Consider the following 12,709-nt stretch of genomic DNA (forward strand, 5'->3'; position numbering starts at 1 on the left):
AACCTGGAACCCAAACCCCCAAAAATATATTTCATAGTTAAACAAATATGTAGCAATAACGTAATAATAATCAATAAAATAATAGTAATAATGACTGGAAAGCCAATTTCAGAAACTAATTTTAGATGGAAAAAAAATACTGAAATTGCTCAATCTGTTCAATGAATATCACCATTTAAACACAATGACACTAACACCTGTTTCGTGCAAAAAAAGTAGCAATTTAGTGTGTGTTCCGACTGTTTGGACTTTGCAATACACAAGTTATTCACTTTTGAATGAGACATCGATAAAAAAAAAATCGGCCCACGTTTAGTTATCAAATTATTGGTTAAAGTACATGTACCAGACAATAATTTGGTTCTCGAGGGGTAGGCTGGTTCCCAACTTCCCACCCCTCAATCAGTATCACTAATGTACGGACTGGGAGCCAGTCTGCTCGCAAAGCAGATCTGTTTGTGCCCAAAACAAAAAACTTTTTTTCCCAGTGGGTTGCAGACACCCAAAAAAAGGAAAACAGATTTTGTTTTGTTAAATTAAAACCATGAAAACATACAATTTGAAAATTTATTAAAGGAAAAGAATTGTATTTCTTGAAAAGAATGAGAACTTAAAGCTAAGCCAAAGGCAAAAATACAACTGAACATGCTGAATGCCTGTGTGCGTGCATCATGGACGAACAAATGACTAAACATAAAAAGCATGCTGTGTGCCACAATGCAAACGTGCTTGGCTGGTAAAACGGTAAAAACAAAAGACATATGAGCAACCTCGTACCCAGGGTGTCGAGCAGTACGGGCCCACCACTACCTGCTCTCTCACCCTGGTATTGGATCATTTGCATGTGCAAGATTTTTGAACACGTATGCAAATTAGGAGTAGTATAGTGCCTGCCTGTGCGTTACATTTGCGTTTGTTTTTGTATGCGGTGTCTGGGGTAAAAACAGAATCAATTCGTCGCAGCGCGAGCATGGCGTGAGTTACGAAAACATGATTTTATTTTAATTAAACTGTTACGATCTTAACGAGACAACATGCAGTATCACATTTCATATTAATATTAACAAACTGGAAAGGAAATGAATATTTTCGAGAAGGCGTGGGCAGATGATCGCGAAAATACGTACTTCACGTTGTGAATAACAACACCTAGTACACAATATAAATCCATTTCTAGCCAATTGCGGTATCGAATCAGGATGCAGGAAGGAAGTTTCCTATCCAGGGTTTACTATTGGAAACAACGTTGGAAATAAAGTAAGCACTGGGGACGAGGTTGACATATGAATGGCTATAGGTTTCACTGGCCTTTGTGATGTCGCCCGCTGTCGGTGAAAAATGTTCATGAGATAAAAGATGTGCATGCACTAAAAATATTAACAATTTTAAGCTTAATACTGGTAGGTGAATACATATAAAAACAAAGTTTTTGACATGTTGCCCAAATTTTGCCTGACTTTGACAAAAAACGTACACATATTTCGTCACTGATACCACGAAGTGACCTTAACCCCCGCAAAGTGGAAAATGTGTGTTTCGAGATACAAGCGATATAAGTTGGCGATGATTTGAAACGGTGATCTGAACATCGTTTTAGCCTCAAAATTTATATTTTTTACATTGTCTGGAAGCTGGGATCTTGAATGACACGTTAATGTATGATTTTCATTGAAATAAATTACTATTAATGAGTTATCAAACTAATTAATTATAACGTCACTTCGTGAAAACTCAAAATTCAGATTACGCTGTGTTCGAGGTTTCACGAAGTGACGCTAACCACGTGTATTAGCTAATGGGTTAGAGCTACTTCGTGATAACGCAAGAAATGAGTCGCGCATATCACGTGACATTTGTGTCACTTCGTGAAAACGCAAAACCCATTTTTTGACGCGTAGTGTGCAGGCACTTTACACGCGAAAGAATGGTTTAGTACACTTCGTGAAAACACATTTTCCGGTTTTAAAAACGCATTTTCCGGTTTTGACCCATTAAGTTGCAAATGTTAATTAATGTTAATTAATGTTTTGACAAAACTAATTAACTATGCGCTTAGTAACTTCTTGAGGTGAAAGATTATGTGTAATTAATCACAAATGAGGAAAAAAATCTAAATCGCAAAATATCGATTTTTCGAGGTTAGTGTCACTTCGTGGTGCAGTGACGATTTGTTCCTATTTGTTTTGACTTGAAAATATGGTAAGCATACGTCAATTTCTGGGTGGAGAGTAATTCAAAGCTGTTTCTGAAAGAACTTCTCGGCAGGAAGATATCAATGATAAAAATGGACTTTACCCTTCAGTGACTTAACTTAATGAGAGCTGACCAAGAGCTTGCGAGGTACGACTCAAACCCCCAACTTCCTGTTTGCCTTTTTGTTTGCTTGCTGAACAAGTATTTCTGTATACACGCAGCAGGGATTATGTAAGAACTACAGGCAACAGAGAGGCAACATGCACTGGGGAAAGTAGCCAAAGTTGGCAAAAAGCTTGCTGAACAACATCAGCTGTGTGATGGCTCGGAAAGCCAATCAAAAACCAACACAAAACACCAGTGTTGCAGTCGAGTCCAAATCTGAAACAAAACTTGTGATGACTTGTATTTTATGTTGTAATGATTTGTGAAGAACTTGTGAGGACTTGTAATGGACTTGTAATGGACTTGTGAGGACTTGTGATGGACTTGTGATGGACTTGTGATGGACTTGTGATGGACTTGTAATGGACTTGTGAGGACTTGTGAGGACTTGTGATGGACTTGTGAGGACTTGTGATGGACTTGTGATGGACTTGTGAGGACTTGTGAAAGACTTGTGAGGACTTGTTAAGACTTGGGATGGTCTATTGAGGATGTTACAAGTTGTAAGAACTTGTGAGGACTTGTGATGGACTTGATTCAGCTCGGCAATACAGTGCATGTTGAGTTCTTACACTTTTGATTATGGGTAGGAATCATAATTTTTTTTGACAAATTTAAATGTATCATAGGTATGCGTATAATGATTATTTCAAAGTCCTCGGTCCATATACACCTTACATGTAGTTAATAGGAATGATTCCTATTACATCACCTTGTACTTTAGTATTCTTTGAAATGGACTTGACTATAACACTGTCAAACAAGTGCAAACCTCAAGCCAATCAGACAACAGCAAGATGGCAAAAGGCAGCCAATCACAAAGCAGGGTGATCACATGACAGATACCTCATTCATAACATGCTCCCGCATCCGAGAAATCTCTTCCAATTTCTCAATCGGGTCACCGTTTCCGCGATCGGCGTACATCTTTTCTACCTGCGCACACACAAGACAAAAGAGACGAAAAGAAGAGGTGTGGTTTGAACCCATCGATCGCCATGAAAACGGTTACATTACCTCATTCAAGACATGCTCTCGCATTCGGGATATTTCTTCTCGGACTTCTACGGGGTCAACATGTTCTTTGTCGGACGACTCGTAATGCTTGCGTACCTAAAAACGGGCAGGAAATATGCAAGCATGGTGGAACGTCTACGTTAGTGGTTCTAACCGGAGATTGGTTAAAGATATAGTCCATTATTTGTAATGTGTGCATTTTGTTCGTTTGAAGTAACAATAGTGCTCAAAATCTAAAGAAGGGTGCTGAACAACTAACCTGATGAAGTTTCAGCTCAGCTTCAGCTGTATATTCCGAAAAAAAAACAGCATTCTAGGATCTCAATTGCAAATCAAACGTTGCTGAATCATGTTTCGAATTGGGCCTGAATTCAGCGTCCGAGGCACGTTCTCACTGAGCCGATTGCAGCTACGCGATGTCTTGCACTGATCCGACGAATTATAGCAACCGTGCGTGCGTGTGCGTCATGCCAATGCTTGCAGGCGCTTCGCCGAATAACAAAACGGACTACAAATTTAAATTCCCTACGGTGCGTCTTAAGGAGCAACGTTGGAAAGGACTTCTTTCGTTGATTACTTCAAAATGACAGCTTGCCAGAAAGACTAATTTCACAGGAAGTTTAGTACCCTTACTATCTTTCAACCAAGTACGTTTTTCAACAATAATTACGCCAGTTACTTTTCGGATAGCTGCAAATGATGGACTATAGCTTTAAGGCAAAATACAGTACAGGGAAGTTTACATAAAATTACGGCACAAAATACATGTATGACAGGAAGAAGAGCAGAGAACACAGAATGGAACCAATCAGGATCCAGTCCTTCTGATTTGAAAATCACAAACGTGTGGAAAAAGACACACCTGGATTTTTCTAGGTGTGTGATTTTCTCTAGGTGTGTGATTTTCTCTAGGTGTGTGATTTTTCTAGGCATGTGATTTTTCGAGGCGTGTGATTTTTCTACTGCTGTTGTTTGATTAGTTGTTTTTCATACCATAGAAAAATCCAGGTGTGATTTTTCTAGGCGTGTGATTTTTTCAAAAATAAACACAGGTCAAATAAGAGGTAAAGTTTGCTCTAAATTAAATAAAACGGTCACAATTGTGTCAAGTTTTGTTAAGCCCACGGCCGTGTTTTGTGTGAGGCAAGCTGATTGGCCGATGACAAAAACATGACATGGTTTCGGCCAATGGCGTTTAAGTTTACAAAGTCTGCGCTCAGCATGCAATATTGATAACCTCGTAAATGTATGCCGAGGTGTGAGGTACAGAGGGATTCAGGCTTGCAATTATTCGCACTTCTCGAGAAGCTTTTAGGCGATCACACGCCTCAAATCAGAAGGACTGAGGATACACCAGAGCAATAACGCACCTGTTTGACAAAGAGTGCCTCTAGTTCAAAGGCATCTAGTGTGTCGTCACCGTTGGTGTCGTGAAGCTTGAAGAAGGTCCTGGGGTTGAAATCCTCTTTTTCTAGGTGGTCTGTCTCCTCCCAGACATCTTCCAACTGTTTCTTGCTCCCCTGAAATAAAACAACAAAATATTTGACATTAAATTTTTTGTGTTTATAGGTGTGTTTTTCCAGCATGTTCATTTTTTATTGCTATAAGTCTCCAGGATTACCAGGTGAAAAGTAGGTCAATACTCTTGACATTCAAGTCGATAATTGAATTTGTTTTTACAATACTCTGTATTAAAGAGCATAATTCTTGTCAACTGTTCAATTCAGTCATGTTTGTATGAATGTTATCTAGTGGCGTTCTACTGTACTTGGCTGCTTTTCTTACCGGATGCTTCATGTGTTTCTCCTTCAGTTTCTTGCGTCTCTCCTCGTGTTCTCTCTCCGCAGCTTTCCTCTTGTCCTCGTCCATCTGCTTCAGCTTCTGTCGTCTCTCGATCTCCTTCTGCATCTCGTAGCGTTTGAACTCCTCCTTGCGCTCTGTGTCTGCCTTGTCAAGATCCTCGGTAGCCTTGGGAGAAAGTAAAAGATGTCTCAGTTAACCTAACTCTGTTGGTAACTTTGCTAAGGAGCAATTTCAGATTATGAAAAGACGCGGATTGTCTGTGACAGAGCCAATTAACCATGATATCTAATAGAACTTTATCACACTGTCACCATTTCAGTCCTGTTCCCTGCATACAATAACAGTACTGAATGATAAGGTTTTTCGTGCAAAACGGAACCAGGCTATTTTGCCTTCCAGCCTCGTTTTGGCTACGTTGATTTGAATGTGAGAAATATCAAGATGGCCACAGTACGCTAATGGTCTATTATTCAGAGAAATGATCCCGAACTTCTGCTAGTCTGTAATCTCATTGGCTATTACTAGATGATGGATATACATGTACAAGATTTGAAAAAAAAATTATAGTTTAAGGTTTAATGACCTAGCTTTTAAAATTTTTTACAGACATTATACACAGCTGGAATAGCCCTACAAACCTTTCTGCATTCTACATTATCCTCCACTGTGTGCCCAGTCACACATTGTTTGAACTTATAACTTTCAATGGACATCAAGCCCCACGTAAAGTAAAAATGGCTTGACTCTATCTTCCTCAATCCTACACACACAAAAATCCTCTACTGTGCAGGAACCCAATGGCACACTCTTTGTACCTACCAAGTTTCAAGGGCATCAAGCCCCATGTAGAGCAATAGTGGCTGGGCTCTACCTTTAGCAATCCTACAAAATCCTCCAAAACCATCTGATTGATTTTGAAGGATCTGGGAAGTGGGGGGAGGCATTAATCTTAATATATAAAAATTAAATGAAATTAATTTAAACAGAATTTTGATGACAGCTACAACATGGTCAAGCCAAAGACATGTAAAGGCGCCTTAGGCAGCCGCGATACGACCCATGTCTGACCAAGGAGCACAGCCAGATCAAAAGTGTCGATTTTTGCGAAGGAGGAAAACCGGAGAAAAATCCTCATGGCACAGAAGAGAATCAACGACCATCTCAACTGGAGTGCTGTGGCCTCGTGGTTAAGGGCACTGATTCATGGTCTGCGGGTAAAGCTGCAGGTCGTGGGTTCGAGTCCTGGCGGGGTCATGGTGCGTGTGCCCTTGGGCAAGGCACTTTGTCACTCATTGCTTCTCTCCACCCAGGAGTAAATGGGTACCTATGAGGGCAGTGATGGTTATTGTGATTGAATTAGCTTCCTTGCGCCTAACAGGCAGCATCGAGCTGTACATGTATACTCCCCAGGGAGCTGAGATGGTATTTGGAATGTTCAATTGGCCCAATGATTAGGGGTAATTATAATGTAAAGCGCTTTGATCTTAGTTAAAAGCGCTATAAGAACCTGTTATTATTATTATTTAACTCACATAACACCCCAGCCGGGAATCGAACCCGGGCCATAGCGGTGAATGGCGAGTGCTTTATGCACTGCTTTACGCACTGCGCCACACAGCCACCAACAATAATACTCGGATAATACTCTGATCTAGGTAGATTATATTTGAAATTTGAAACCTGCTCTTATGACTAAGCAGTAGTCTTGTATTAACTTTACCCTTTTCAGTAGATTGGTGAGATCCTGGCTTCCGAAGGCTTTGTAATGGATGTCTAAATGGGCATGCATGTCCTTGAGGTCTTCAGGAGTTGCCCTTCTGCTGTCTACAAACCACATCACCAATCAGTGACAAAATGAAACATTGGCTGTTTTTCACCAATGAGGGAGTGCTTGTGCACAGTACGTAGTCCACACAATGAGTGCATTCGATTACTTCCCCCGCGCTTACTTGTGCAAGCGCAGCAGGGTTCGATTTACGTACCTCTCACGTGACTTCTCGCGCTTACTCGAGCCTGGCCCAAGTGACCGACTCGCCGAGCCGGTTAGTTGGGTACAAATGTAAGTATCCCATAAGGCCATGCAATAAACATGGCAGCCAACGTGACGTCCGGTGGACGCCTCAGGCCGTGTGCTTCCAGAGCTACAGCTACGTCTATTGTCAGCCCGTCTCCGCGTATTTTCACTGGGCGTGGACCTATACCTAGCTCTAGACAGTTGATTTGGATGCAGCCTCAGTGTCATGTCAAAGTTCAACTTTCCAGCTCTTGCACGAAACTTTACCCGAAACCGTTCATTTATTTAGCTCCACTGCCCATGTCTGTCATCAGGGGAGGAGCAGGCGCGAGTAAGCTGGGGAAAGTAATCGAACGCACTCTACGTGTCTCATCAGTCACACTTTGAACCACATTCCTCAAGCGTGTTTCATTCTCTTGATGACAAACAATTTCAGTTTTTTGGGTAAGCTTTTTGAAAGCAGTGCAAGCAGTGTTTCGTGGAGCTAATGCAGGCTATGAAATGTACATGTATAGCAGCTGCTACATGTATGTGCTTGTGAACATGCAATGCTAGTTTTGTTAGCAGATCTAAGAATCATGTTGTAACTAAAATATACCTACCTTTGAGGTCAGCGTCGGGCCATTGCTTCGATAATTGGAAACAGAAAAATGAAGTACAACTTACCTTGTGAGGTGATCCGGTTCGCATCATCCTAGTTCACTCTAAACTTTTTTTTTCAAATCATAACTGTGTCAAATAACTCCTGCTACAGCATAACTTCAAAAAGACTCATATATTTGTTTTTCACATTAGAATGCCTTATGTTTATTCATGAACCTATGATATTTGCCATAAGGGCGAGCTGCCTTGCATTTCAGAAATTGACGGGATACATGTAACAATAGCAACCATCTGCTAAGAAAGACCTACCCTGTTAACATATTGTCGATGTTCTCGCAAAGTGACAAAAACTTCTACAATGTATAATTGGCAAAAGTTCATTAACCCTCCTATGCAAACATACATTCTGTGCCAAGTAGTCCTTTCAGTCGAAATCAAACAAGTGACTGTTTCAACAGTTAAGAATTCCCAGCCTACATAAAGCAGGATTGACTGGCTGTGACTGTTTAAGTAGCTTGATGCAGCTATGCTTTGACTCCACGTGAGTGATAAAACAGCTGTGACCACAATATGCCTGCTTTGTCAGTTGACCCAGTTTGACTAAACACAGTGCTTGCTTGAAATATGCTCTGATTGCTGGTGACTAGCGTTTGTTAATAGTACATGTATAGCAGGGGAAGTGGAACTTAATTTTGACTGTCTGTGAATGTCTGTCAATAACTTAGGCTTTGTTCTTTGCTAGGGGAATAAATTTGTGCTCCGGAGGTTTTTATCACTCTGTTTAAGACTGCTTAGAGTCTGGGTGCTGATAATTACCCTCGCCTCCAGCTCGAGTAATTATCAGCACCCAGACTCTAAGCAGTCTTAAACAGAGTGATAAATACCGACCGAGCACATATTTATTCCCATTCATAAATACCTTTTCAGTAAAAAAAAATCAAATAATTCGTTCAAAAAATCCCGATTTTGTTCAACAAGTTCACTTCATGCTTTTTGAAACATCCCTCTGGCAAAATAATGGAGTGTTCACCTGGCGAGTAAGACGTGAACAACCCTTTTATGGAGATTGACGCGCGCGTACCATGTTCTGCGCGATGTCGCGTAGAACACACCTGGGGCGTTGCGTTTTGAATTTAGAACCATAAAATTCTGACTCGCTGGTAGTGTTGCGCATGCCTACGTGAGGATTGTGAACGTTCAACCAATGAAACGGTAAGAGGCACTGGATTTTTAGGAGTCCACATTTTATTGTGACACTGGAAAAGTGTTTAAGACCAGCTAGCCATGTCTTTATCATCCGTTTAAGACCGGCCACGTGACGGGCTCTCGACCAATAGGAATAGCTAAACTGTCTGAGGTATTTATGAATAATTCATGGTTGTTTGTAAAAGAAATCTCTCTCTAATTAAAAAGTAATTTATTAATAAAGCTTGTTGACACTTTTTCAGAACATCAATACGTGGAGGCCTTCATTAATTTCCCATTACTTTGCACACAGTCTTTGACACTTTGTGGGAATTTTTCAGTGCAAAAATTTGTTTGTTACTTTTTGAGAAATTGTCACTTTTACACGTCATACAATACATGTAGTTCAGTGCACACGTTTGTTCTTTTCAATATCGTTTCCACACACACGTCAAATCCAAGCCTTACGCGTGTAGAGTCTGTAGGATCCCTCTGGCCCTTCTAATGAGGTGAGTTTTGTCACTTCGTGAGAACATTAATAATAATAATAATGATAGCAAACAGTTATACCGTGCTTAATACTACGTTTCTAAGCACTATATGATGCTGTTGTCCTTGTAGACTATTAGGTGAAACAAGGGCAACCGCACCAAATACAAAGAACAGAATTACAGGTAGAAAACACTAACTGACATGGAGTGTCCAAACATAAAGTTGCCGAAATACAAAGGAAACTAACAGAAAACAACATTAATTTTGTGTGGACCAAGCAGCAGATTGGGGTAAGACATATTACAGAGATTTGTATAAGTGAGTTTTTAACATAGATTTAAATGTTTCTAAGGACGAGGCATTTTGAATTTTAGGAGGGAGACTGTTCCATAATTTGGGAGTGGCGATGGAGAGAGCTCTGTCACCATAGCGTGTTTTCACTCGAGGACCAGGCATAAGTTGAAGATGAGAGGATGTGGAAGAGCGTAGCCGGGTTGATGGAACTAAACACATTATGTGTGTTTCTTACACTTCGCAAAACGCAAAAATATAGTTCAGATTTTATAGTCAAATATCTATATGTGCAATTACGAAAATGAAGAAAGTAAATAATATTTCACTTTGAAACTTGGTTGAATTGTTCTTTGAGCCAAGGGCAACAAAAAGACTAGCAAAAGTCAAAATCAAAAAAACCTTATAGGCCGTAATTTTAAATTTTTGCACTTTGTGAGAACAGCGACGATATGATACACCCTCCAACACAACCGATTGAAGCATTTTTGCCAGCAAGGCAAAACTGCAAATTTTCTCTAAAAACTACCTTTTTGATGAGTTTTTCAAAGTCTTTTCCGCCAAACTGATCGACATTATTGATGTCCAGATGACCCGTCATGTCTTCAATCTGTTTCTGGTCCATGGGGCGATGATCTGTTCACAATGGGTGACGTGAATATTTATGAGGGCTGATGAATATTCATTTTTTAGCAATTGATGATTGATTTTACGGGCAATCGTGTATAAAAATGGCAATCATGAAATTAATGAGGGGTGAAGTCTATATTAAGCTTATAGTATGAGAAAATGCATAAGAAAGAAAGGATGCATATATTCTATAATGAAGGTTGATTATATTGTGCATATTAATATGGGGTAATGCCTATACCCGGTACATGTTGTTTAGCCAAACTAGTCATGCAACTTGCTATGCAATTTATTAACTTAAATTTAATCATCATGCATTTGTGTCAATCATGCTTTAGTCATGCATTGTTTTCAAGCACCATGGCATGCAACTACATGTATTATAGTTAAGTCCACTGTCTACAGAGTCCACCAACTGGAGTAAGTTAACCCTATTTCCCATGATTTACTAGGAACCATACCCATCCTGTGCTCTTTTCTTAGACCCCTAATTTATAGAATGATGAAACATTATTTAGCAAGTTGAAAACAAATCAATATCTCATCAATCAACTACAATGCAATTGTGAGACATTCTGGCAAAAATGAAATTGAACCGGGCACAGGCCGTAGTGGAGAAAAATGTATATACATGTATAAAAAAAAATAATATACGGTAGGGTGATTTTCTTTTTCTTGATTTTCAGATTTATTGATATTTTTAATTTTTGATATGTCTACCGGTACTTTAAATCATAGAACACAAGTGTTTTTAAGGAAATACAATTGGCATAGATTTTCACGACTAAAAAACTCTAAACTAGGCTTTCTCTCAGTATTTTACTTTTTGTCATGTCGACAAGTGCAAACTTTAATACAGACATACCGGTATCTTGTCAATTGAATGCCCGATTGAAGTGCAACAAACAGTATTGTGAGGATAATTTTATTCTCTTTCCGAAAACCTGCAAAACCCTCATTTTGACCTCTGCCCAGTTCTGTCTCATGTTGCCAGAACGCCTCATTCTCTTTACTACATGTACATGTAGTTGAAATCATGCAACATGGCTAACCTGTCTCGTTGGTACCATTAACATCAAAAGCTTCAGATAGGTGGTTAGTTAACAAAAGACAACAAGATAATGGTAGCGTGCAATGATGAGAACAAAAGCTAACAATGAACAGGTGGAAAAATATACATGTACATATGCATCTTTTTTGAAGACATTATAGTTTGTGTGGAAAGCAAGAAATATAAAATGCCATTCAAAATACGCAGAATATAAAGTAAACAAATATGTTCTTATGATCAAAACTAAGAATATCTGGAAAAGACACTCGGACAAACTGTTGAACTTAAAAAAACAAAAACAAATGCAAAGGACATTTGAACAAATTCCTGCAATTTCCAAAGCTTTTTTTCCTCTTGAATCATAATTATCGTCAATCTTCTGCATGTTCTGACTTCAAATTTAACACGAAAATGACTAAAACTGCTGGCTGACTTGACTGACACGAAAAAAATTAACCACAATATTTTGACGCCAACGTTCATTCCTGGCAGAATCTCTGAAGAAAGATTCTGTTGGAAATTGAATCGAACTTAACCATGTCTAATTTTTTGATTCAATTTTAACATTTTCTTCACTCATTTTTAAAAATACAGGTTGTAAAACCTTTTTGCTCCATTTTCTGGAAGGAACTCATGGACCTTTTGAGTTAAGTATTCAAAGCATGTGCAAACAAGTGACAAATTGGAGACTTTGTGGTTGAGTACGTGCGTGGAACGTGATAACATAAAATGAGCATATTGTACATGTATGGCAAGAATGGCACACTTCGCATTACCACACAAACAACACAACCTTCACACGCAACACTCACTTCAGAACAAGAAACTATGAAAACATTTCACCAGAATCACACATTCAGATTAAACCAGATAAAAATCCGAAATTTCATGAAAAATATCCACCATGGATTGCTTTTACTTTTATTTTCCTCTTTTGGTGGTTGGAGAGGTTGGGGCCATGCAAAAAAAAAGATCCCAATTTTTTTATTAAGTGATGTCGCAATAAAGGCAGGCACTGCCTGCATACACCACCATCTTTTCCTCAAAAAAAAAATGGTCAAAGTGGTCAGAAATTGCCTCAGATCACACCACAGAGCATCTAGAATCCATAAAATTCTCGTGGTCCTTAAACGGTCCCCGAACCCCACGCCGTAATTGTTCGGACTCACTTTTTGGGGCACCAAAACATTTTTTGCCCTCCCCCAAAAAATATGTTCTGGATCCGCCCTTGATGGCTTGCCTACCATTTTGATGGAGTTGGGAAG

The 12,709-nt window shown here is 39.4% G+C and overlaps 1 protein-coding gene across 4 annotated transcripts in view; it reads right to left on the reverse strand.

Annotated features, from left to right (window-relative positions):
• Positions 1–12,709, reverse strand: part of LOC119726352 (nucleobindin-2-like) — a 35,945-nt gene that overhangs the window by 15,224 nt on the left and 8,012 nt on the right. For 2 of the 4 annotated variants that reach the window (XM_038198030.1, XM_038198011.1), the window contains exons 5-8: positions 10,293–10,399; positions 5,161–5,343; positions 4,746–4,895; positions 3,376–3,471 (exon numbers count right to left, since the gene is read on the reverse strand). In XM_038198030.1, the coding sequence (XP_038053958.1) occupies positions 3,376–3,471; positions 4,746–4,895; positions 5,161–5,343; positions 10,293–10,399 (536 nt within the window). Of the gene's footprint in view, positions 1–3,204; positions 3,295–3,375; positions 3,472–4,745; positions 4,896–5,160; positions 5,344–6,898; positions 7,003–10,292; positions 10,400–12,709 lie in introns of all 4 variants that reach the window. The other 2 variants (XM_038198019.1, XM_038198022.1) reach the window with 2 other exon arrangements.

The sequence above is a fragment of the Patiria miniata genome, unplaced genomic scaffold (assembly GCF_015706575.1).
Source record: "Patiria miniata isolate m_02_andy unplaced genomic scaffold, ASM1570657v1 HiC_scaffold_1, whole genome shotgun sequence".
In the NCBI taxonomy this organism is placed as follows: Eukaryota; Metazoa; Echinodermata; class Asteroidea; order Valvatida; family Asterinidae; genus Patiria; species Patiria miniata.